We start from the raw sequence: 27,591 nt of genomic DNA on the forward strand, positions 1-27,591 counted from the left end.
TGATAAAGCATTTGTTGTTTCTAAGGAAGTAGATAACTCATTTCGTGCCACCATTTGAGTTGTGTCATCTACATAGATTATTGTTTTTTGTTGTGACATATTTGAATTTTCTACGTCACTCATGAATAGTATAAAAGGGATAAAGTACGTTCTACTCATTTCTGTGTAGAAGTTTTGATTGTCACATTTGTTTTCTGGTTTTCTGAAACTGTCTAACTCCCCCAATTCATAAATTTTTGAAACATAATTTGTTTTCAAAATGTTATTTGCTGGAATTGGCAGATACTTGATGAAATGAATATGTGCAAGGTATTCTCACAATAAAGGTGTTTCTTCAATATATATTTCAAAATGTTGATATTAACCAAAATTATAAATATTGATAGTTTTTATCTGAGAGTATTTATTTCATTACACTGAACATTTTTAACTTCCATACCGGTGCCTGTTGGAAAGTCTATACAAAATTTACAAAAAAATAATACATTGCAGAAGATAAAAAAAGTTCATTTCACACTGAAAGTTGCGAAAACATCAGAAAATGGAAAACTAGCCTGCATAGGGCTAGTCAAATCAGCTAGATAGCAAGCAGTTCCTGCCAGGCCTTCATACAAACTGTAAGGATAATCCGGGGTTCTGGCACCACTTTGAAATTCACCTGTTCCCAAAAACTTGTAAAACTGAATGGCTCGATATAAGTATTTTGGATCATTTGTCAGTCTGTACAGTAATAGAAATACATAGCCATTTCCTGCCACACCATGGCAAAGGCCAGGACCTTTCTTTAGCAGTCCTTTTTCCCATATCAGGTCAGACATACGTTTGCAAGATACTAAATATTTGTCTTCGCCAAAGACGAGGTAAGCTTTTGCCATAAGGTATGCAATTCCTCCTGCTCCGTGACACCAATGGACAAGTTCGGAAGTGCGACCAATTTCATCTGTAGCAGCCGGGAAATTACCTGAAGAAAAACAATGATTTTTGAACTATTCAGAGATGTCCATCAGAAATAATATACATCCACCTATTTGTTATAAAATACACGATTTCTAGAAAAATCCAAAACAGTTAATTTTCAAATTCATTGAGGTCAATTACCCCAATAGGAACACATTTTCCTTCAAACAATATTTCTTCAATAACTTTTCCAATGACCATCATCCTTTTGTGAAATGTGCATAATAATACAAGCTGAACCAGAATATTTCTGGTTCAGCTTGTATTCAGAATACTACCAAAATTATAAACACCCATTAAACATGGTAGGACACCCCCCCCTTCAAAACTTTAAAGTGTTTATTTGTAATAATAATTGATAACGCATGATCATCTTAATGTGTTTACCAGACATATGTTCAGTTGAATTTAATAGATAGCTCTAAGGAAAACTCTTTTCTCACACCAGAATTGTTAATTCGACGCGGTTCGCAAACTAAGTTATTAGGGCAGACAGTTTTGGTGTGGAAAAAGTGTTTTTATAAGATTCATTTTACAAAAGAGGTTCCAATTATACCTAGCCATGTTCTGGGTGATCTGAAAAGTTTTCTGCCTAACACAGATACAAAACATTTAGTTAGATTTGTTTCTTATTTTTCAACACACATACTTCTCCCAGCGATGTTCTCATTTCTGGAAGCAGTCCAAATAGTACTCGTCATTTTTTTCTGCAAAATTATTGTTCACGAAGGTGATTGCCTCTTCATTTGACGAAAATATCTGTCCTCAGAGCGCAATTTTGAGATAAGGAAACAAAAAGAAGTCATTTTAGGCTAGATCTGGTGAGTAAGGCGGATGGTCAAGCTGTTCAAACCTCAATTTTTGAATTTTCGCTATGGCAACCACTGAGGTGTGAAACGTTGCGTTGTCCTGTTGAAAAAGGATTTTTTTCTGCAAATATGGCTGTTTTTCTGCAAGTTCTGCCTTCAGCTTGTCAAGTAATTATGTGTAGTATGATAATCAATTAAAATAACTCCATGACTATTCCAAAAACCAGTCGCCATCACTTTCCCAGCCGAAAAATAGTTTTTTGCTTTTATTGGAGCAGGTTTCGCCTTTGCAGTCCACTGTTTGGACTGTATTTTTGTTTCGGGCGTATAATGGCGTATCCATGTTTCATCTACATTGCGCCTAAACTGCGCCAACAGAACGTCGGAAATGTTCATTCGAATACGTTTTTGTCCTAACGTGAGCAAACTCGGCACCCAACGCGCGGACAGCTTTATAACGCCAAAATGTTGATTTAATATGTGACAAGCACGTTCTTTTGACATGTTCATAACCTCTAATCATCATCTATCTCACTTCAATTCGGCGGTCGTCTAGTACCATTTGGTGAACTTTGACAGATGAACAACGAAATTCACTAGCTTTCATTTACGAGTGCTGCTATCTTCATGTTGAGGTAACTTTTCAGAGTACCCTCGTACATATATTTTTTGTTATGTTTAATACACTTGTTCACCAATAAAATGTTATGAAACTTGAAAGTTTCAAACAAGGAATATGTTTAGGTGGCGCAGAATAGTGAAATTACTCCAACATTGATTAACCCTTTAAATTGCAGAAGTCTGAGAAACATTTTATCACATTTTTTCTCTTCTGGTTATTTTTTTTAGAGGTGGGAATTTATTTTTAGTGAGACGACTATTTCTACAAGTTTACTGGGAGAATAATTTCCCATCTGCACAAAATAGAAAACGTATTTTCATCTAAAGTGTCACTAATGTTTTTTTCATTATAAAAGTACAAAATGTTTACCAAAATTTTTACATAAAAGTATGAAATAAGTTAAGTAAGACTTATATAATCAAAGTAAAGTACTAGACTAAAGCAAACTACGAATTATGAAATTGAGTAAAACTATTTTCACACAGACCGACACTACTATAAATTTTAATCGTTGTGGGCATATGATCGCCTACGTTCGAAAGTCTGACGACATTTTGCAGTTTTCATGCCATCAGAAATAGATGACTGTTTTGCTTTCTTTGATGACGTTTGGGTCGTGAAAAACTGGTATTTTGTGTAGATGTAAGTGACATATTTAATATTTTTGGAGAGGGAACTGGAGCTAAATCCGAGCTGCTTGTATGAGATAAGACATGTTCAGATTCTTGTTTTTGATTAGGTTTACTTGGAAACTGCTGGTCTTGTTTGCCGAGTTTCTGAGGGATATTGATTTGGAACTTATATTCACTGACTCTGACATATTATCTTCTCCATCCGAATCACCCTCACATTCAGAATCAATAGCCATATTATCAGTTAATATCTTCTTCATTCATCAGCTTTTCTAACTGCTCATCTGACAATTTTTTCGGATGCCATATATCGAATATATTACATGGGACGAAAATCGCCCATTCACATTGCAAAAAACACGCAAAATGAGATTATGCCTGTAAATTCAGCCCAGCCATGTATCAGATACGTAAAATTATTTTTTTCCCCACAATTCATATATTGACGGGCATATATATCAAATATTACCTTTCTCAGTAATAATTCAACCGAAAAAAAACTGAATATAAAATGTACAAATTCTAACAGCAAATTCTTTTTCCATAATTTCACGTAAACTGTGACTAAATATCAATATTATTTAAAACAAATACACTATAATTTGAGAGTATTGAATACTTATTTAACTCATTTTGGTAATATTTCCTTCTATTATTCATGGACAAAAAAACTTTCAAAAAATGTAAGCTTTTAGATGAACTATTGGGATTATAATTTCCCACCTAATAGTTCTCTGCTAGAACGACGCTTCCTATATTGGCGAATAGATGGCAGCACATGTATTCTTATTATATACTTATATCTTGGGAAAATATTCTTCCTGTAAAACATTAGCTGCCTGGTGGGAAAATATTATACCAGTAAACCTTAAAGGGTTCATTATATGCAGAATATCACACATTTCAGAACCTATTTCAAGACTGATATCATTACCAAAGATAATATTTTAGTGGAATCAGCGAAACTATCTATTCGAATTTACCTTCACTGCTTTGTATCGTTAGCAGAAAATCAATGCAACTTTTTATGTCTACAGCGTCGGTAGGGTTTGCATCTAAGTAGCCAGGAACAGATATTAAAGCTTGAAGTATGGAGCATAAACCGTGAGCAGCTCCTAAATACTCGACTTGGTAGTAAGCATACATCAGCGGACAAGGCGACTGGTGCCTTTTAGCATATGTTCTTCCAGATTTCAAAATGACTTTACACATCTCATATATATCTTGCTTTGGAATTGGAGTGCCAGTCTCGTTGGAGAGCCAGAGTGCGCCTAAAATAAAGCCTAGAACAAAAATAATTTTGTAATGTTACCATATATTTCATTCATATTATGAATAACAGAATAATATATGATTACTGAAGTAAAGTGTTAACCCTTTGCTCGGAGAAGTCTTTAGAATACTTCTGAGGATTGCCGTTCATGAGAGAATGACAGCTAGTTAAAGAAGAAGAAACTATAAAGTCAATTATTCTTATGAATATGTATTTAGGCTATTTTGTAAATATAATTCAAGTCATGTACTTGTTTGAAAAGATATCTTTTCAGCTTTCAGTTGCTCTGTTGACTAGTACAGAATGGAAAAAATGTGAAAACGTGTAGATGTCTAAAAAACTGTCTCCCTATATGGATACTGACTTACATATTTTCCAACTTTTTCACTTGGAATATTTTTAAAAATTTCCGAAACGAATTCCTTGAAAAAAAAGTTACATATTACGATCAATATTTTAATTTGAGATAAATAAACCTAACCAAACTGTTATTGAGATATTAGGAATAGAAGTTCAGAGTATCAAAATTAATTTTAATAATGGAGAAACTAGTGGATGAACTTTTTCATGTAGAAAGCTCAGGAAAGAAGCATTTCCTAAATAGTTATTATTGGATAGGATTGAAAAATGTAGCTAAAATAATTAACAATATCCTGAATAAAACTGTCTCCGAGGGTATGGTCTGTAAACTTTTGAAAAATTCTTTTGGTTTTGTTGAACACATACTTTTACATATTATTAATTTGTCACTTCAGTATAGTAGATTTCCTGATGGGATGAAAACTATTGCAACTACACGAATACTGACAGTTACTGAAACTATAGAAACATAAGAATTTCGCGCAATAATACATTTCCCTTAATAGAGGAAGTGTTGGAGCCAGTAGTGTATGAACAATAAATATAAGTACAGCTTGCCAAATCTAGGAAGAGACCTGGGGGGAATTCTCTCTCTCTCTCTCGTTCTCATAGTCTTCTAACGAACGCACATCTAATGGGCGGGTCCATAACGGAATTCAGAAAGCTCTTCCTACATTTGACAAGCTCACCATCTCTAAGAGGAAAAATTATTGTTTGAAGGTGGTTGACAATGTTTCATGGTGTATTTCATCAGTTCGGACTTCCATTGTCTAATATGATATAAATTGATTTGAAATCCCTGAAAGAATCTGTAAAAACATATAAAGATTAACTAAAAAATAACAATTTTATTAAGCAAAACAACTGAAATTACAATGAGATAACATGCAAGCAATAACCAAAAAAAAAAATAACTATTGACACGAGCTGAAAAAATTCAAAATTTATTAACAAGAAATGAAAATTATAAAATTTTAAGATTCCAAACCAAGTTACTTCACGACGTTTCCATTGTTAGTATCCACAATTGTCTTCGGGTGATAACTGGACTTATTCCTTCAAGACCTGACGATTTATAGGTCATTAGACTGCTTTCACCTACCCCCTCTTCCCTCTCTCCGCTTCATTGTTTTTTAGCGGGAGCTGACCGATTCGCGGGAGTTGGTCATGTTCCGCTTGATTAGAGGTTTCCATATGTTACGTACCTCTAGGCTAGCTTGGCTAAATGCGTTGTTGGACAACATATATGCAGCTTCTTTGAATTTTCTCGTAAACCAGTGTTCCTCCTTGTGGATGATTTCAGCTTGAGCCCACTTGATGTTATGTTGATGAGTCCAAACATGCTCTGCTATTCCGGAATAGCTTTTGCTTAATAAACTTGTTATTTTTCAGCTAATCTTTTCAATTTTTTACAGATTCGTTCAGGGATTTCAAATCAACTTATATCATATTAGACAATGTAAGTCCGAACTGATGAAATACGGGAAAAATTATATACAGACTGGGGTAAATTTGTTGTATCAGTTTTTTTGGATCAGAAATTTTAGAATCTTGATTGCTATTCTTTTATCTGTACTTTATGAATATGGAGAACTATAATGAGTTGAATGACTGCAATAACAAAAATTGAGGATTTCTTCTCACTTCAACCATTAGATAGATAGATAGATAACTTTATTACCTCATTAGCCACATAAGTGTAGGTTCGTTAGTTACAATCATCGGATACATCCGGATACAATGATTAAAATCTAACATTATATTGAAAAAAATATAAAAAAAAAGTAGAATTAATGATATAAAAATATTAAAGAAACAGTACAATAAACAAGTATTCTCACCCAGATTTGAATGCAAAATTACTATTTATTAACATTTAGAAGATCTACGAATTCTTGAATATTATAAAGCGGATTGTCAGCCAGTAGAGTTTTTACAAGCTTTTTGAATCTGTTAACGGTGGTGTTTTTTATTTCCTTCGGCAGCAGGTTATAAAAGTAACTTCCTGCCCACTCTGGTGATTTTTTATACGAGAGGTGCTTGAAGCTTCTGAGATGTATATTCTCCTGTTTTCTCGTAGAGTATTGATGAAGATCTGAATTTTTTTGTAGGTTGATGATATTCCTATGTGTGTCTATCAATAATTTGAATAAATATATACCTGTTACGGTAAGAATTTTTTGAGATTTAAAAGTTGGTCTACACGATTCACGGTATTCCAGGCCACATATTAATCGAATAATGCGTTTCTGGATCATGAATACCCGGTTCCGTTCTGTAGCTTGTCCCCATGTGGTGATATTATAGCTAATAGCTGAGTAGGCTAAGGCGTAATAAACGTTTAGCAGGGATGATCTGTTCAAGGTTGATTTCAGTGAATATAGGGCAAAAAACGATTTGTTCAATCTCTGACATACGCTGTTGATTTGATCAGACCACATAAATTTTTCATCAATAATTGTGCCGAGAAAGGTATTGGTCGGGCTGGTAGTGACCATAAAATTATCTATTTTGATTGATATATTATTAGACAGTGACCTAGGATTTGATTATAAGTGATGATGTATGGCAAAGTAGTGTATCTGGACTCCTACTTTTTTAATATATAAGTGACCTACATATTTTTTGTATTTATGATTTAATTAATATTTCTGTAGACGACACAATCAATTATCAATACTTCAACAAAAGTGAACTCAATGTAACTGAAATTGAAGCAATAATTTTAACAGCGCCACCTAGGTATAAACAGATTAATATATATTGTTTTTACTGTTGACAATGGTAAAATTAAAATTGTGCAGGAATTTGAATACTTGAGATTTATGATCAACAGAATTTTGACATTCAATTCCCACTTTAATAACATCAATAGAAAGATTGCAAAAAATTCAATTTTTTCTCGAGAGTTTCTTGTCATCTTTCTGTCAGGAATTGCAGAATACGAGTATAATACAATTATTTTTACCCCAATTTGATTATTGTGCTTTATAGTGTACTCAATTATTTTGTTTCGCAAAAGTTGCAAAATCTCGTGGAGTGATAGTTATTATAAAGTATAATCGTTAAAAATATTATGAAAGATAAATTACATAGTTGTCTTGATAGATTTCAACAGTTTCAACTTATATTACATTTGAAGTTATAACTTCCCTTGTCTCTTATTTTTGCACACATTCTTGACAGGGTATGGCTCCAAAAATGCATTAGAAATATATTTTGAATTACTGTCAAATTGCAATTCTTTAAAAACTCAATCACTCATCATACTTGATACTTGGAGTAAGTAGACCAGTAGTAAAGAAATTGAAACATTCAGTGAATTATAGTAATTGAAAGTTTCATATAAGTGTCAATAATTTTCGATGGTCTTTGGAACTGTGTTTTGGAAACCGATACAGATGCTACCGAATATCATAGAGCTTTTGTTAATGTATGTCTCAGTGTGCATTGTGCAGCCTTCCAATATGTTAGATTAAATCAGTGCAAAGAATACAAGGCATTCTTCAAAACTTTTTCCAAGACAAAGGACTTTTTCGCCGTCACTCTTTCAAGCAAGTTACGCTCTGTTCAAAAAATAAGGAGAATTTTCATTTTTCTCAAAAAATATTTATTTATTCATCAATTTCTATTTTGTCTTTCTCAAAGTAGCCCCTCTCAGATTTACACATGTGCCAGCATTTTTCCAATCCTCCAAGTAGTTCTGATATGTTCTTTTTGGTCCAGTGGGTTGGGCTACCTACAGATGGCCAGGGGACTGGAGGCTCTGTTCGGGAAGCCAATGTAGTCTTACGGACGGAGTCGCCGGACTCCTAGTCAGTAGCAGAAATAAGTAGGGTGAGGGGAACTAAAACCCCCCAAAAGCCTTTGCAAAACATGCCACCTTGGACCAGCCTACCCAAGCTAAGGTGTAAGGTGTGCCGACAGCTGAATGATCGCAGGGTGATATGCGGTCACGAACATGGCAATTGCACTACCGTTATGCAAAAGCCATGAATTGTGTTTCCACAATACCGGACGTTTTTTTCATATTGCTTCTCACAAGCGGCTCATAACTTCAAGATAATACTCCTCATTGATCAGACGACCATGTGGCAAGAACTCCTGATGCACTACGTCACTATAATCGAAGATCAACAATTCATGAGTGATGCTCAAGCATTCAGCAATTTTGGAAAAAACTTTTCTGCAACACGCTTCATGTGCCCAAAATTTCCGCAATAATTAAATGGCATGAGCCAACTGATATGCCGACATCCTCGGCAACTTCTTTAATAGTAATCTGACGATTCTCCACAACAATTGTCTTCATTTTCTCAACATGTTCATAGGTTGTTGATGTGCTGGGACGTCCAGGGCGAGCGTCATAATTCACATCTCGACCTTTTGTGAAATGCTTGCCCAACTTGTGAGCATTTTTCAGACTCGCGAGTGTAATCACCGTATGCCACTGTCAACATTTCAAGTGTTTTTGAGCACTTAATTTCATTGTTTATCAAAAATTTGATGCAAATATTATTACGGACATAGCAAATATAGTAGATAAGTTGATTAGGAAACGTAAACTTAGGGAGAAACTTCAAAAATCATCCGACTTTTTAAAAAGACATTGATTCAAAGTTGATTGTCCTTCTATATATGAACCTCTATATACTTACGGATTAGATACTTACCCTCAACAAATGTTTCCTAAAGATAAGATGATGTATGATGAAAATTTGGTGATATATGAAATAAGCCTTGAGGACTGTGACAAAATATATCGGTCAGACTAAGCGAGATATGAAAACTTGTTTCAAAGAACACGCAGCATATATCTGTTTTTGGAGTCCAGAAAAATTTAGTGTCACCCAGCATGTCTTGGAGAACGGCCATAAAATAAATGAAAACTATAAATTTGTGGATATCGGTACATGTCATTGGATTTATTACATGGAAACAGCAAACTGTGGCATAGGAACTATGAACTGTGACAAAGATACCATTCCAAACAGTCCATTGTTTACCTTAAAACGAATCACTCTGCTGAAATTAGCGGAAACTTTCATGAGAAAATACCTGAAATCATTGATTTGTGTTTGAAAGTGTAAATGTGCCCTGTTAGATATAACTAGTAGATGCTAGGTTTAGAGTTAGGGATTAGTCTGCTTCTTCTCTTGAAGACGCCAACTTGGTTTGTGAAACGCGAGTCGAGAAGAGGGTTTCAGTTCTGGTATTTGGGAACAGTGCTTGTTCTGAAGGAATGTTACTGTAAATTATGAATAGTTCAATGGAAAAAAGCATTTCCATACAAAAAACATCGGTGTTGTAAGCACTAACTGAATATTAAATTTCCAGAAGATATTGGAATGAGGGGAAGTGCTAAAATTCATGACTACGTTTAGTGTATGTATATCGTTGTTTTACTCTGTATTGATATATTTCATGTAGTGTAAATGTAGAGACAGTGAATTGTAATTGAACATTTTCAACTTATATTTTACGTTCTTTTAGCACACAATTTTTAAAGTTCTATGTAATCACTAATGTTTAAGGATTTTGTTCAATTTATAATAGATTATCTTATTCTACAGAAGATTCTGAATCTGTGAATATGTTTAAGAAAAACATGTTCAAACTCACATAATTCAGTAAATAGGTAAAACCGAGGGTAAAGCCCTACATGTGTATACAGACATTTTTTGTTACCAGTGTATCATTATTTTGACACTATTGATCATTGACGCCAGCCGTAAAAGCCTACATTCCTATATTAGTGTACCATTATTTCATTTTGATTCTTCTATTGAATATTATCTGATTGTTCATATCTGTTACTTAGAGTTTTTTATAAGTAGGTTTCTATGTACATATATCAGGATTTCTAAATGAAGTGCATTCAGTCATTAGTACCACAGCAAAAAGGTTTTTGCAAACAAATCTTTCCAAAAAATAATTTTATAAATATCTACCTGCTCTACCAACAAACAGCTCATCTGAGCCACAGCTCAAAAAATTTTGTTCTTTGCATATATTAGCTGCCTTGTAGTAGCAACTCATGAAGTGTTCACTACGAGTTTCGTCTCCAACTGCTTTATATACTGCTGAAGCAACAGCATATATTCCACAGTTTCCCAAAATGAAAGATGGCATGTCAGTATTTTTACTTGAAACACATGATGCTACGTTCAGAGCTGGTTTTAGGTATTCAATTGCCTTATTCAAATATTCTTTATTTCCCAGCAAAGTTTGTATTTTACTGAGGTGATAGAACATGTAGGTAATACCAGCTGTTCCAAGATATATTCCATCACTTGCATTTTTTTCTGTTGGTTTCACACCGTTTTCGATTTTTAAAATTATGCTATCCAAGCTGCTAATTATTTCTGCAGAAGGTATTTCTGGAAAACCAAAACTTGTTTCATAATCCGGTTTAGGATTGACGAAATGTCGAGTTCTCTGTGATGACATGCTCCCAAATTGTCTTCGAATCCTACCAGTGAAACATTTAATTTGATTAAACATTTGAGGCTAACATTTTTTATGTAAAAGCACTTTCTAGTAATTTTCTTCAGGGCATCTATTTTGTATTATTTTGTTTACAAACAAAAGATTGACAAAAACCAGAAATGACAATTACAGTGTTGCCAGAGGCCAACTCTTCTCTCTTGTTATGTGGTCATTGCGATAATCTAAGCCGCGAGGGATGCATTGCTAACCGGTAGCTACAGAGCTATACCTTTCTCATCATGCATAAGTAGAGTCGATTAAAGAATCAAATCGAATGGTAAATGGAAAATAGGTAAATATTTCCTCTAAATCAAACGGAATTCAGGAAAGACAAATTTACAACTTTATTGCACACAACTCATCATCTTCATTCAACTAGTTTTCAGTAGTTATGAATACATTCTGGGAATATTCCTATATATAAAAGTTGCCCCCTTAGCGTTAGTCAACATAATTCTTAACTCTTGACAGACATATTTTCATCAAGGATAATGAAAAGCAGTTGTGGAGTTCACAACGAATTTCAAATGGAAGGATCTCCTCTATATTTCCTATCTTCTCTCTCCATATACAAAATCATACCGAGTAACGCCTTGCTACTGTTATACGCAGACATCTTTACTGTAAAGGCAATAGTCCTTTAAGGATGATAAATCATATGAACGAGCACTCACCATTATCTCCAATTTGATGAAAATCTATAACTTCCAAATCTCGGTAGAAAAGAGAAGTTACTAAAAAAACACAGTTAATATAAAATACAATGGAATTATATCAACACATAATTTGAACTAGAACCAAGATATTGGATCAATATTAAAATCAAAACTCTTGAAAGGATCAACCTAATACGGTCGTCCAATAAAGTGCGGTGGCAGCAGATCCAGTAACCCTAAAAGTCTCTTACAAAACTTACTCGTTGAATCCCATCTTGATTATGGGTCAACAGTGGATACATTAGACAAGGTACATTGCCAAGCCCTACGCGTGATAGCAGGATGGATGAGGTCCACCTCAATTTCTGCAGATACATCGAAAATATCCTTAGAGTAAATGCGAAGATGTCTATCCACTAAATTTATTTCAGAATTATTGATTTATACCAAAACCCCATCATTCGGAATTCAGAGAGTGTGAAAATCTATTGCAGCCTGAATAAGGGCTACTGTTATAGCAAAGGAAAACCATATCTGGTGGAACCATTCAACCTGCCCAAATCACGCAGAAATGATATATATATATATATTGAAATGCTATTTTTAAACTTGAGTACGATGTCCATTTGTAGTCAGTCCTTTATATTAATTCATATATGAATAAGCCTACACCAGCAAATGATATAATATTCAAAGCAGCTACACATACATTTATTCAATACCTGCAGTACGAGTTCTGATGAAATTATTCAGTAGTATGTATCGCGTTGAAAAAAGAAAGCGAATTTGAATTGCCGTTTGGCTGTTGTTTTATACCCACATATGATTTGAGAAAACATGTTAAATTTTCAAACATTATTACGCTGAAGCTGCCGACGATCGATTTTCACTTCCTATCGCTAGGAGTCACACGTAAAAAGGTTAAACCTCGTTAGTCCTCAGCTCGTACAAGTTTCAACTTTTAAGAGTTGTCATTCGTAGAGAAGCGGCAGCTGGTTAACGAAAAAAACAGATTTTTTAACAGATTTGTTCTTATCTCATTGCAAAATTTTAATCATTTTGTGAATATTTAGGTGCCAAATCACCGACGGCGCACTAGGCATTTGGTCGACCTTGAATCAGAGAACTTGCTTCCGTTTTGTGCCTTTTTTTATTCTTCTTTTTTTAGTTCTGATGACAAAAAGCTGATGTATAATCAATTTTAATATTTACTTCCAAACTTTTAAATAAAGTAAATCTACCACGTCATATTTTCTTACTACTATTATCAAAAACGATAGACTTTTTACTGATGAAAAAAATAAATATATAGTTATTTTCAACAAAATGAAAGGAATACTTTGGATCATTTGTTACAACTAAAATCTAGGAAATAACTGAGCGCGGGAATTTTCAAATTGATGTAGCTAAAACGGGGAATTTCATTATGCTGATTCTTCAAAGAATGTATTGTTTGGTGAGTCATAAAAGTTTGAGAAGTCTGTTCATACCCAATTCAAGAAATAACAAAGTTCTTAATTTCAAAGAAATCATTAGCATGAGAACTGATTCTATGCCTTTATTATATCACTCTTTGACGACAATTTTGGACGTCTTGGAAAAACCCGAGGTATGTATATTTTTTTAACTTTTCTTTATATACAGTGGGGAATTCCCCGACTTTTTCCATAAAATTTGCTGAAAACGGATCTTCTTTATTTTCATACTCTTAGACCAATTTGACATCATTTTTGAGACTGAAAGATATATTATCTGATATCAAATTAATTTTTACTTTTTCCAACACCAGTAGGTACTTATAACAAAAAACAATATTTTTACTGATTGCCTAAGCTTCAATGTTAAAACCCAAATTTGTTAGTTTAATAACCCATTCCAATTGATGCTGTTCGAAGATTTCTTGAGAATAAATGTTTCTGACTTTCTACTTTCTAATTTTTTACAAAAATTGTGGGAAACTTTGAATGGAACGAAGAAAGCAATTAATTTCAAAATAAACTTTATAAAGATATGTATATCATACGTAGAAGTTACTTTCAGATTCAAACTGGAAGAAAAAGCCCTCTCGTAACAACTACATTCACATAAACATTGAATTACATGAAAAAAAAAACTTTCAAAACGACTACCATATCAATATTGAATTATACGAAAATCATTTTTTTATGAAATAAAAATTGAAAGATTTTAAGCCAAGTTACTTTTCTTGAAATCTTTTAATTTGTATTTCATTTTAATTGTTAAATTTTAATTTTTTTGTTTATTTTTATTTTATTGAAATTCCATTTCAGGATTTTTTTTGCTCAATATAATTGTTATTTTCAGCTATTCTTTTTTTAAAATTTTCAATTTTATTTGTTCCATGAGGGATTTTAAATCATACCTATATCATATTAGACAATGGAAGTCCGAACTAATGAATTTCATGAAGAAAAGTGACTATAAAATATATAGAATCACAACCTTGACAACAATTTTTTCATTTTAATACAATAATATTCCGTAGAATTTAGCGCCTACTATTATGGAATTGCACTTAAAGTTAACAAAACTTCAGTTTTACAATAATTATGAACATTGTCAATTGAAAAATTTCTACCAAAAATACAAGTCCATATTCAAATTTTCAAAGTTGAGGGTGTCCTAAGTTGAAAGACTCCCTGTATCAAAGTTCTATGATATTCTGATAGTCTCCACCAAATATATATTTAATAAATGTTTTCCAATAAAAAAAAACTCTTGAACTATATAAAATATCAAACTTGATTTTCTTTTTCTGTTTGGTAATATATTTATTATGTATATCCTCATGTTGAAACCATTCTGGAATCATTGAAATATGGTTTTTATTATTTTTTTTTCTTCTATCATATCATCATTTTTGTTATTTATGTCATTTATTTATATATTTATAAAATAATGTATATATATTAGGATATCCTAAAGAAATCAATAAATATTATTATTATTATTATTATTAAAAATTTGAATATAGCATTTGGGCTGGAAAATTTGCACTTTATTTTTCGTGTTTTTTTTAGTTTCTGTCATTATTTTTCCTACAATATTTTCAGTTATACACCAGTTTAATTTTTTCAGAACAAGAATACTGATGGAGTCAAAGAACTACTGGACATTTATGAAAAAGTAAAGGATGAGAATTCTAAATATAAAGCTGCAGGTGAAGTTAAAACCCATCCATTGATTGTATTAGAAGGACTAGATGGATCAGGTTGGTCAAGGAAATTAATTGGAATAAAATGTATTCGACTCATATATTTTTCAGGAAAAACCACAGTTGGTAATCGTTTCGCAAAGAAAATTGGAGCTAAGAAATGGAAAACTCCTCCTGAGTCTATATCTCATATTCGACACCTCTTTGATGATAATAATAATCTGCGAACAGCTTATTATTCCTTGGGAAATTACATTGCAGCTTTAGAAGTGGAAATGTTGTTGAAAAATTGTCCGGTTGTGATGGATAGGTATGGAGATGTCAATTATACAAATTGGTTGATCGAAGATGCATAAAACCCAAGTGTTTTCACTGATTCAATATAATTTTTTCAAAGTTAGACACATTCAATCAGATTACTATAGTTGCTGAGTAAAGTATACAGTATAGAATTAGGGGAGGGGCATACAAAAATGTGTGTGCTATTAAACAAACTACATTATTGATTTTGTCGTAATTGAATTATTTTGCTCAAATTGCTTATATTTGTTGGAGATGTATAAATCTTGTAATCTGAATAATTGAATTTTTAGTTCAAATAAAAATCAAAGTAATCTAAGATAAAAAGAGAGGTGTGTTTAAGAAAGATGAATATATAGGATCTTTCATAAAGTGCTTCCTATCTTTGAATTTGAATAAAACAAAATTGTGTGTGAGATATTATTGTGGCACATCCAAAACGTCCAATTTTTCAAGACTCTGGAGCATAAATCAGGCTGAATTTGACCTATGGCATGGGTTACGTTGGCTTTGAGGGCCGCTGTGGTTTGTGGCTTATTTGCATACACCTGCGACTTGAGAAAACCACACAAGAAAAATTCTAATGGGGTCAAATCGAACGATCTCGGTGATCAGTTCACATCACCTCCACGTGATATTACCATGCCCTCAAATCGCTTGTGCAGAATATCCAATGGTGCATGAGCTGTGTGGTACGTAGCTCCGGCCTGTTGAAACTACATGTTGTTAGTGTCCAGATCATCTAATTCAGGCCAAAAGAAGTTGATAATCATCGATCAATAGTGCTTACCGTTGACAGTGATGGCCTGGCCAACTTTGTTCTCAAAGAAATATGGATCGATGACGCCTCCAGTTCAAAATCCACACCAAACAGTGGCTTTTCGGGATGCATTGGACGCCCTTTGATCTCTTATTCAGTGAACACACGTCGTCTATGGTCGTTTATCTTCAGTTCCTGGGTCAGTTGAATTTTGTACGGGTGCAGGCCCAAGTCACGACGCAAAATTCGCCAAGTTATGGTTTGCGAAAAGCCGAGATCTTGTGAGCGACGCGAAATCGACTGCTTTGGAATCTCCTGCACATTCTCACAGACAGCGGCGAACTACCAGAGTCAACATAAATACAACCTATATACTATAAATCACCAGTCATCGGGGAATCATCAAGGTGAATAAACCTCTGAAGAAGCCAGACACTCGTGCTGCCGAAACATTGGGTTGCAGTTCCAAACTACGACAGCTTTCAAACCCAAATGAAAATAGTAAAACTGAAAATCTTGGTTGCAAAAGCCTTAACCAATTTATTGTAAGGGTGTTGGTCGATATTTACCGGTTTTGATAAAACAATTGATAAAACAATTTTATTACTTCCACGTATTGTTGAATACTGTATCCGTCCATAGTGATTTGGCAAAACATAATGAATGTATCAAGATAGAGTACTAGAAAGCCAAACACTTTCTTTCCCAGAATGAATATGAATGACAAATTATTTAACAGATGTAGCTTCAACAAGATGGCCGGTATCAATTATCACAGTTCGGAAGCCCCTGTTGGAAGATCCTTTACTAAAAAAAAATATTCTGTATGCGTTTTGAAATACAGTCTCTCCCTGATTTCTTACACTGTAACATTTAGCAAATGCTCAATGGAACTACTCCCCTGATATTGATTTTTGTGCAAGTTTCGTCCCATATGAAACCCTCAGTACTGCTGGATAACCCAGTTATCCAGCAGTACTAAGGCGTAATACTCTGTAACGGGTCTGTTTGTGAATACTTGATTAATTTCATTGAATTTCTCATAATGTACAGAGAGAATAAGTTCATGTGATGTTTCAATGTGTATGCAAAGTCAATAACTTGTTAAGTCTGAATTGGAAGTACAAATTCAATTTTTTATAGATTTAGAATTTTTAAGGAACAGAGGATTGACCTTATCCCTTTACAAGGCATTAACACAACATATCAGATTTTCAGATTTGTTAACAGTTCCATGGTTAACAATTTGGTTCTTGGTACAATAGTTGATATCCCTTTGGTAAGGAACTGCAATCATCTAAACAACTTTGTGTTGTGTTTCACAGCCGACTCAGGAAGATCATAAAAATATATATGATGAATACATACTTCTCAATAGTGGTACCACCCTTAAATACAGTTGAGTTTGCTATTGAATATCTTTTGGAATGTTTGTATCATACTGCTTAGAGCAAATAGCATCTAGAAATTATGCTAGAGATGGCACGTCATTAATGCGTGAATCACACAAGTTTCGACTTCTGACAGTTGTTTTTTGTAAAATGGCAATTGGTTAATGGATAAACATAATTGCAATTATAAACTCACCACCTATCTAATACATTTCATTTTACAAATGTGAATATACAATTATTTCAATGAATTGATGGATGTAGCTGTAACTTCGTGGTAGGAAATCACTTTTATTTGTAACTAATGTTAATGCAGTTTCGTCCTATAACGACATTTTCAAACTTATACTTTAAACTAACAATGATTGATTACATTAGCCCTTATGTAGGTAATAATAGAGGTACTTGGCTTGATTGACTACCTGAATTTTGTTTACTAGGTACAATGCAAATATGCTAATTTGAAAACCGGTGAGTAAAGTAAATCGATTTGAAGCAAAATTTCCTTATCGTTTAGATTCGGTAACTTGTTATTGCAAGCCAAGGAATAATTTGAAAACATCGAATCATTTTTTCCTAGTCTGAAAGACCTTTCATGTTCAGCATACCATTTTTTGAAATTTCGACCACGTTGTCCCACATAAACACTATTATACTCCAGACACTTGAGCTTATAAACTCCAGATTTCTCCAACTTGTTCACTTTATCTTTGGTATTGAAAAAGAAATCAGATAACCTGGCATGTGGTCTGAATGCCACTTCCGCATTGTTTTTTCTAAAGAAACCCGCAATTATCTCTGTTCTTTTTCCAAAATATGTTTCTGGTTGTTTGACCTGAGGGTATATTAATCTGTAAGTGAATTTACGGCTTTGTTTTCTGACCAACTTATGAATAGTATCTACATTGAAACCATCATTATGACCTATCTGTGTAATTATATCACATTCCCTAGCTAGATTGTTAGCAGCTAGGGAAATTGGAAACTGCATTAACGTTAGTTACAAATAAAAGTGAAAAAAAACATAGAAAGTTTCAATTCTCTTTTCTTCATTACAATTATTTTGATTTTGATTCGTGAAATTATTTGGTCTCTTATTCAAGTGTAGTGTAGTGTAGAACTGTTGAATAGATTTCAAGGAATTTTATGCATCTTGGTTAGCTGTCGAGCATTAACAGAATCCCTCTTGGAATCCTGGATGAATCAGAGGTTTCAAAATAAATTTCATTTCAATACCTGACACTTTACTATTTTTTCTATAAAAATACTAAAAAGTATTAAAATAACTAAACTTTTGAATATTTTTTTTCATTGAACCGAATAGTTCATTTAATAGTAATAATATTCTTATAATTTCATTTTGATGTAGGTTTTGGCATTCTACAGCTGCTTATGCTATAGCTCAATCAATACAGGATAAAGGAGATATGTATGTGCTGCCTGCAAAAGGAGATAAGATTTATTGTTGGCCAGAAGATTTATTCAAGCCTGACATTGTATTATTACTAAATGTCAGTGAAGAGGTTAGGCTACAAAGACAGTCGAGAAGAACCAATGTTACCACTCAAGAAGAACTACTGAACTCATGTTCAGAATTTCGAAAACAGTATGTTTGTTTTTCTCCAGAAATTCAGTATGAGAGTTTACGTATTGAGGCAAAAATATTAATAATTTTAGTGAGTTAGTGGGTATTCATTTGGGCGGTTATAGGTAAAACTCTTTTTTACTTTGCCAAGCTTTTGACACACTTTATATTCTTTTTGAGAATTATCCACAGCTGTACTCGAGTTGTGAAACTGCATTTAACTCATAATTTCGAGTGGTTTGGTAGGCGTGTCCCAGTATATGTGAGAGAGATGTTAAAAGACAACTTTTCGAATGGCACTTATCCCAATTTCCTAACAATAGTCAAGTACATGAATATATGAATATTGAGTAAATGTAAATATATAATGCTATGTAATGAACATTGATAGCAATTTCGTGTTGATTTCAATAACTTGTTTACACAAAACTACATGCCAATTACTCGATAGAGCCTTGGAAAAATTCGTCCACACTATAATAAGGCCTCACAACAAGGAATTCCTTTATTTTTTTCTGAATTTCTTTTCATTATGTATTCGCCTTAAATTAATGGGAAGGTGAATTGATAACTTCTTGCTATTGAAAATAATAGAATTTTGTGTAAGGGCTAGAGTAGGTGTTGAAAGGGAAATGAAGTAAAACTGATGTGTACTATGAGTTGAGGTGGTATTGAATTGGTACATTTGATTCCACCAAGAACGGTACAAATCTGAAATTAGCGATGGACTGTGCTGCTCATTGTTTTGAGGTCCAACTCAGTACACCTCGAACTTCACTGTTTAGGAACTCTTTCATTTGGACAACTGTGTTTATGTGGAATACAATTCCTGAGAATGTTTTCCAAATGAATTCGATCTCCAGCGATTCAAATCCAACGTGAATCGCTACTTTCGCACAGGCACCGCTCTTAGGGCGTGTTAAGGATTTTCCTGTAGTGCTTGTGTTTTGTACTTAAAAAGCTACACTTGCTTGGTGTTGTTGATATATAGTACATCTCATTGTAGAGTAATCACTTCCCTTTTGCATGACGGAAAGGTTTCTTTTGGTCACAGTGATAAAAGTATTTCGAGTTTCATAGATGACTTCTGAATGTAAAATATATACACAGTTCTACATGAATTTATTATTATGTAAAGGAGATATCCAGAGGAAAGAAATGGATATTTCTTCAAGTTTATATGAGGTCTGTTCAAAAAATAAGGTGAATGTTCAAATTCCGGGGCTATGTACATTCGATTAGATATTTTATTATGTTGGTACACACGTCTCGAACATATGTTCACAGTTTCAGCTGTTTAGCATGTTTAGTTTGTCGGTGAGAGGCATTAAAGTTGGAAGTGTTTTGCGTGTTCGGCGATTTTCTGCTGTCGAAAAAAAAAAGGATCAAAGAATCTGTAAATATTGTGTAAAAAAATGGAATTGAGTGCTTAAAAACACTTGAAATGTTGACAGTGCGGTGATTGTACTCTGAGTCAGAAAAATGTTAACATGTGGTACAAGGATATGTGGATCAAAACTATTGGTTGACAAAACTGCAAATAGATGAAACAGTTATATTTGTTGAATAAAAAAGGCATAATAAATTAATTATTTCTAAATGCCAATTGAATAACACCTGATAATGAAAAAGTTGTGTTTATCATGTTGGGGAACCTCAAAGCTATCATGTTTACATTTCAGTAATTTCTCATTCAACTCATGGTTTATAATTTGGGTGGTTGAGTAACAAACTGATAATGTTTTTATTCTGAAACGAATAGTGAAAACATCTAAAAGACAAATAATTTTATTCAAATGTGAAGCATATTTTATTAACCCTAGAAAATAAATTGATTTAGGAGTCACTACGTGGTATCCACTACGTGGATCATCATGAAAAATGAGAATTGAAACTTTCTATGTTTTTATGCCACTTGTAGGACGAAACTGCAGTGACATGATTTGCAAATAAGAGTGGTATAAAAACATGGAAGGTTTTAATTCTCATTTTCATTAAAAAATAATATAAATTTCAGTAATTCCCAAGTTCATTTTCAAAATGACAAAAAAATACACAATAATGAATCATTTCATGTAACTTTTAGTTCTTTACAGACTGTATAATATAAACTGCAAATTATAAGGTCTTTTGTATATAACTCTGATCTATTTGAGTCCAGACTACTGGCAAAGTTAATCAGTGTTCTGAGGGATAGTTTCTTGATGTCAGAGGCTTTAGTGATATTTTTCAAAAAATTTTTTAGTGATATTTTTCAAACTATACATTGGCTGATCTAATGTGTGATTGATGACTTGTGTAATTTGTGGTAATTCATGATCACTTTAATCAAGTATAAAACTTAAATCTGAAACCGATCGTATAAATAAAATTAACCAGTGATAGTTAGACAAAAGTGTTTTTATTCATTTCATTAAAGTTATACATTGGCCTTTGCAAAACAGGTGTTTTGCAATTAGCTCAGTGGGACTATAAAAAATTGATATAATTTTAATATTTCAAAGGCTTTAACGTCTTGGTTTCCGCAAACCAAGATCAATAGAGAGATAGGAATACCTCGTTTAATGTCACTCATCTTTGGAATAATTCAATAGAAATGCCTCATTTCATGTCACCCATCTTTGGAATAATTCAACTCTATAACCCGATCTTTCATGAAAAATGATATTTTTATGACTTTCCAGCGTTCTTAAAGAATTTTTACAAGTTTCCTTTAATGTTTTTTTCTCAGAAACTTTAACCATAAATACTTGTGAACATTATCTGCACTTTAACAATATATTGGGAAAAAACAGTTCAAATTTTTGCTGATTACATATTGTAACCCATAATAAGACCCTCTCTGTTAAGGGAAAAAATAGTTGAAAAATATCATAGTTCCATCTATGTCTAGTAAATAATTGCATTAAAATATTTTCTTCAAATGCTTCTACAGCTTGATTGACACTTTTATATTTGAGCAAAACAATTTTTGTGTTGGCAGTTAATCGCTTATAGACCGGAGCTTAGTTCATTTAAAAGTGAAGTATAGCAAGCGCCAAATATGATGGAGAGTGATCGCGCAGTTATAGACTCTCCCAACTAAATTACTATTGCATTAAGATAAGCCCCTTGCCGGCCAGTGTCATACCTATAATTAGTTTCAATTAGGGTAGCAAATGGAACACGACTTCTTTGTAATTTCTTTTCATATTTTGTTTAGAGTATTATAGGTAGTAGTACTGTTCATTCAAATGTTATATAATGATACACTCTTGATGACTGGTTTTTTGTTAGGCGATGATATTTTTTCAGAAACAACACAAATTACTCAGACAATGCCAAACGCCAACAGCATTGTAGAACAAGTAATGATACGCCTCTGTACAGAGCATTTGTATGTCTTACAAGAGCTGTAGTGTGGGTTATATTGAAAATGATTTTGTGTGCATGGGGGCGGGTTCGCCATCACATTTGGCGCTTGCTGTAACTTTTCACCGTTACTTTCTTACCTCCAGACAATCAAAATGTTTCTAGTCTATGAACACAACCAATAAGTTACGACTGGTGTTATTGAAGGCTCGCAGTTCGGACGATTCTAGAACGGTTCAAAATAGTTTCACAGCTGACTATTGAAAGAGGATGCTCACAAAACCTTTGAAGTCCCAAGGACCGTTCAGATTGCGAATATGAATACATCTCCAGATTCACTGTTTTGTAGGATAATGTGTTGTTTTTGATGAGTGTTTAGATTATCACCTGCCAGTTTTTACTTTTTCGTATTTAATGGAAGATGGAATTGCGTTACTCTACCTTACTTTTATAAGAACTAGACTTAAACATTTTAATCCATCAGAACTTTCATATCGACAATAATTTTTTTTTTATTTATTATGAATTATTTTCTCTTCATGAAGTACATACTGTTTATTTAGAATGTTTGTTTCATCTATTTTTAGAGTCATTGAAGCATACCAGAATATGTACAACCCCGGTGTGATACTCATCAACGGTGATCTATCATTTGGAGCAGTTCTTGGACAACTTCAAAAAGAAACTAGCAGTCTGTTGAAAAAGTAGTTTATGGTTCAGTCGTGTGTCCTAGCCAGATTTAAATATCTAGCTTTCAAAAAGCCCATTACTTATTCTGTACTTGATTCAGTTGTTTCATTCTTTCAAAAATAAATGGTTCAATATGATTCTTCATTTCTCTTGTAAACTCATCGAAGATGAAGATTACTGTCTCCTGAAAAAGTTATTTTTCTATGAAATTCGCCGAATAGATTATATGCATTATATCATATGAATTTATGAAAACTCACCCGGCGAATTTTTGGAGTATTCGGATTTGGGCATATGGCCATATGCCCAAATCCGAATACTTTTTTGCAAGTTTACACATATGTTTGTCATCCAGTAGTTCTCTAGTGCAATGAAACGTCATAATAGAATAAGTAACCACAGTCTTCGAAAACATCTGGAATTTTTTCTCTTATTGCATTCCACGTGAAGCGGGCAGGTAAAAAGATTTGATGTTTTCGATTTCAGTAATTTTTGAATATGTTATAGGTATATGTAGTCTCGACCTAGACATACAATATTTTTTAAACTTAATTTATATTTAATAAGTTATAGGACATTGAAGTTTTGATTAACTTATAGGTATGTATTGTTTCAAACGCAAGTACTAGTTAAGAAAAGTTAATAATCAAATAAACTAATAAATGAAATCTGTAGTCAACTAAATGATCTTCTCAATAGCATTTTTGAAATAAAAAAAATCAAATTGATTTTTTTCCAAGTGGGGCTCTATTTTTAATTTTTTTTTTTCACAAATAGGTCTTAGTATACAGATAATCCATACCAAGTTTCATAATGGGCCCTAAAGTAGTTTAGGAGCTAGAGCAGTTACAATGTCGAAAGGCGGCGGCTACCGCGCTGAAAGTGACTCGCCCAGGCCCCTCTTTTATGCTTGCTAGCAATTTTTGTTTCAAATTTGTGGATAGTATTAGTGTCGAAATTGAAATCATGTGATACCAGCGATGTTTCCGTTTTTTCAAATTTTGGTTTTGTTCTGTAATAATATATTGCATGGTATCAAGAGAGTAAAGCTCTGTTTTTAAACTGGCCATTATTTTTGTCAGAGCCTTAGCAACAAGCAGGAATTTATATGTGAGTAAATGGTGCGGAAAACGTCTTACTACTGAAATGCCACTATTGACAGTAACTGATGTAGCTCACAGTAACCGAATCATCAATCCAATTGTCACAGCAATCGCAAACTTCATGTTTTTGTTGCGAAAGAAAATACGAAATCGACACAGACAGACGACATAAAATTCAATGACATGTAAAAGAAACGTTTAATGACCCCACTACATCTGTTTCCGTAAAAACTATGATCCTTACTTTGCCACCTGAATCATGAAGCAAAAATAGGCTTGCTGAAGAGTTCAATACATCTCGAAGACAATAAAAAAAAGCAAAGAAGCTGGTTGATTTGGTTGGTGTTTTATCATCACCTAATCCATGGGCGGAACAACAGTTGACATCGGAAGTAATAAACTTAGTAAAGTCATTTTATCTCGAAGAAGGCAATTCTCGGATAATGACTGGTAAAAAGACTGTGCCTGTCAAACTGGACGACGAACTAAAGGTTCATTTTCAAAAGCAGCTCTTAATGTAAAACGTTGATGAATTGTATCAATAATTTAAAATAGAGTAGGCACCCTACTGCAGATGCCCGTCTTTCAAAATTTTTCGCATTCCTACCTAAACGGTGCATTTTTTCTGATGACTCCGGTACAATGTAGTTTGTGTGTGTATTTATCACCAAAATATTAAATTGATGCTAAGTGGGGGAGACATTTCTGCTCTTACTAATGAGACGGCGATTCCTCTCACATTTATAAAGATTGCCTTCAAAAGATGATGTGTACAAATCCGACACCAGCTTGCCATTCAATGGCCCAAAAAACACAATTGAGCGTGAACGCTATACCGGATGTTCCGGCCTTCAAGAAATTCGGGAGCACTTTCGACGACAATCAAATAACTAGTGTGCAGTTTAATACATCGTTTGGTATAGACCGTTTTACCATTGCTCACAAGTTCTTCCATCTGATGAATAAGTTGACAGCCTTAGAAGTTTTATAAAGCCACATGCATACATAGCTGATCAACAGGCTAAGTATTTCTAATTATTAAAAAAATCGATGGAAGGAGACGTTACAGTACAATGTGATTTAGCAGAAAATTATAGCTTTATAGTTCAAGATGTCGCACAAACATTCCACTGGAATAACGACCAAGCCGCCCTCTTGACATCAGTATATTATTACAAAAAAGAACAGATTTTATTTCACGGATATCTGATATCAGACGATTTAAAACATGACAGTGCTACTTTGTACACATTCCAAAAAGTTGTACACCAACAAATCTATATATCAACATAGCTACAAATAAAAATGTTTTTTGATACTGACGGGGCTTCACAACCTTTTAAAAACAGATTCTATTTCATTAATCTTTTCAATTTCAAACAATATTTTGGTGCAGATGCAGTTGAAGTCTGCGGCACAGTATATATACTGCGGTTATACGAATGAGCCGAAACATCAATGCCGTAACCAAATGTCTATCGTGCTCGAAAAGAAGATATTGAAGAAAATAGATGTGTCTTAAATAGTATGATAAAACACACCAATAACAGTGAACTTTGTAAGTAAACTCATTGTAAAATCATGTATTCTTACATAACAGACAAATAAGTCAAACAGTAACTTGAAATAAACATTTCGTTTGTCGTCAGACAGCGAGCGTCAAAGACGGGCCTGGGCGCGCCGCTTCTCAGCGCGCAAAAAAAAGGCTCAACTTACTGTTGGTGAAGATGGCTGTGTCAAAAAGAATGTTACATTTAAATAGTTGAAACATGTCAATAAAATGAAACAAGTTACCAGATTAAAAGAAAGTTTTGACTCCTCACTGATACAAGGAGAATCATTTAAATTTTCATAATTAAATCGTTATGGTTTTAAATTATAATTTACTGGTAAAAGCCATATGGCTGCAGACCACAGAGAGAGATAAAAAACAATTGACAATGACAGCTGTCCTGTGATTTAATTTGAAAGATCGTTCGTTTGTAAGTTTATGTTTCACTGTGGAACAAAAGAGAACAGTTATGGTGCAAGTGTGATCAGAGTCAACTGCTGTTTTATGAGATTATTAATGAGAGAATCCAATGTCAAAAACATGACATATACATACATACATACCATATAGTCTTTTTCAACTAAAATTACTTTTTCAATCCTTTTCTGCCAGTCTTCTTCGGTAATATTAGATACTTCTTCTTTAACTAGCTCGTATTACCTTATGAAATTTTGAAAAATTATTTTTACGCCTGATGCTTTGTTTCAATTTTCCCCAAATCAACTCGATGAGATTGAAAACACAAAAATAGGGGGAAGTCTCAATATGGTTGGTGTGTTCATACTTTTCAGCAATACTCTCAAGGGCATACACTTTTCAAATGTTTTTGTCTTCAAGTAGTTGGTTTTTGATATAGTTATCTTCAAAATACAAATTGTTATCCATTAAAAAACTTAGTACCTATGCCATCTTTCCTCTAATTTTTATTCGGTACTTTGATGAGCTGTCACGAATGATAGGGAGCGTTGTCAAGAATTATTACACTATTCGCATCAAAATTTTGGATCAATGTGTTTTCAAACCCATCGGAACCACGGAACCTACATTTCACTTCCTCCGCAATGCACAATGATTATTGAAACATATTATCTGTGTTTTATTATTCAAATTCATTCGAATCTTATTCACTGGTATCTCTTTTTCGCATTGTTCACCATCGCTATTGGTATCACTACACAGGAAAAAGTCTGCGTTGTTATCACACTCATTATTACGCCACATTTTAAACAGATAACAACAATTTAAAGTAATTATAACTGCACCAATATCAAATTTCAACAAATCGCGATCAGTTCCTGAACTGAACATTGACGCCACAACGGCGATACTCATCCCCACATTCTATGTCTTTATCATAGAACGCACCTATTTATTAGTAAAACTAAATCAAGATAAACATGTATACATGAATTCTATAAGGCTTTAAGAAAAATAATACTCGGCTTGTTCAAACACAGCAAGTGTTTTCCTTCTGCGCGCGCACTAGGCACAAAAATAAAGAAACATATACTTGGTGGTACTTATCACTATGTCCTTAAGCGAATCCAATCGGTACGTTTCACGAGATAGGGTAAGGTTCCTGAACTGATCAGTTCCCGTATCAGCTGTCCTATGTTGAATCGAAGATAAATAGAACTCGTTCTTCCTAGTTCCAAAAAATAGTTTCTAACCCTGTTATTAGCTCGAAGACTACCACAAACTCCTATTCTTCGGAAAAATTGGAAATACAAGTCGAAACGGTATCATGAAACGCCTAAAAAGCCATTGAAAGTGTTACGGTCTGATCGAGACAAAACGTGGTATAAAACTCACCTCATGTGCAAAAACCCGACGCAACCCTGAGACGTTGAATACTAATATACCATAGACTTATCCTCTATTATTAA

The 27,591-nt window shown here is 33.4% G+C and overlaps 2 protein-coding genes and 1 long non-coding RNA gene across 3 annotated transcripts; 1 reads left to right on the forward strand and 2 right to left on the reverse strand.

Moving 5' to 3' along the window:
• Positions 1-383: 383 nt before the first annotated feature.
• LOC111508461 (lanC-like protein 3 homolog) lies at positions 384-11,261 on the reverse strand. Its single transcript, XM_023163965.2, has 3 exons — positions 10,605-11,261; positions 4,004-4,303; positions 384-961 (listed from the first exon to the last, which is right to left on the reverse strand). Exons 1-3 carry the CDS (start codon positions 11,155-11,157, stop codon positions 507-509), a joined length of 1,308 nt encoding a protein of 435 aa, XP_023019733.2. The 5' UTR covers positions 11,158-11,261; the 3' UTR covers positions 384-506.
• A 1,726-nt stretch (positions 11,262-12,987) lies between these two features.
• LOC111508457 (UMP-CMP kinase 2, mitochondrial) lies at positions 12,988-23,187 on the forward strand. Its single transcript, XM_023163959.2, has 5 exons — positions 12,988-13,407; positions 14,898-15,030; positions 15,085-15,283; positions 18,794-19,030; positions 22,948-23,187. The coding sequence occupies exons 1-5, from the start codon at positions 13,225-13,227 to the stop codon at positions 23,066-23,068; spliced, it is 873 nt and encodes a 290-aa protein (XP_023019727.2). The 5' UTR covers positions 12,988-13,224; the 3' UTR covers positions 23,069-23,187.
• On the reverse strand, positions 23,053-25,851 carry LOC111508458 (uncharacterized). Its single transcript, XR_012466179.1, has 2 exons — positions 24,190-25,851; positions 23,053-23,234 (listed from the first exon to the last, which is right to left on the reverse strand). It is a non-coding gene; the product is annotated as an uncharacterized lncRNA (long non-coding RNA).
• Between the last annotated feature and the right edge of the window lie 1,740 nt (positions 25,852-27,591).

Source organism: Leptinotarsa decemlineata, unplaced genomic scaffold (genome assembly GCF_025532065.1).
Source record: "Leptinotarsa decemlineata unplaced genomic scaffold, Ldec_3_MD MMD2_tig00003736_RagTag_RagTag, whole genome shotgun sequence".
Lineage (NCBI taxonomy): Eukaryota > Metazoa > Arthropoda > Insecta > Coleoptera > Chrysomelidae > Leptinotarsa > Leptinotarsa decemlineata.

What these genes read in the sequence shown, in the direction of transcription:
- LOC111508461 (XM_023163965.2), bottom strand. Translation starts at nt 11,157, where the DNA reads ATGTTTAATCAAATTAAATGTTTCACTGGTAGGATTCGAAGACAATTT. An exon ending in GCTGTTTGTTGGTAGAGCAG is followed by an intron (nt 4,304 to 10,604) that starts GTAGATATTTAT and finishes TTTTTGTTCTAG; the next exon opens with GCTTTATTTTAGGCGCACTC. An exon ending in AACGATACAAAGCAGTGAAG is followed by an intron (nt 962 to 4,003) that starts GTAAATTCGAAT and finishes GTTTTTCTTCAG; the next exon opens with GTAATTTCCCGGCTGCTACA.
- LOC111508457 (XM_023163959.2), top strand. Translation starts at nt 13,225, where the DNA reads ATGCTGATTCTTCAAAGAATGTATTGTTTGGTGAGTCATAAAAGTTTG. An exon ending in TGTCCGGTTGTGATGGATAG is followed by an intron (nt 15,284 to 18,793) that starts GTATGGAGATGT and finishes ATTTTGATGTAG; the next exon opens with GTTTTGGCATTCTACAGCTG. An exon ending in TGTTCAGAATTTCGAAAACA is followed by an intron (nt 19,031 to 22,947) that starts GTATGTTTGTTT and finishes ATCTATTTTTAG; the next exon opens with AGTCATTGAAGCATACCAGA.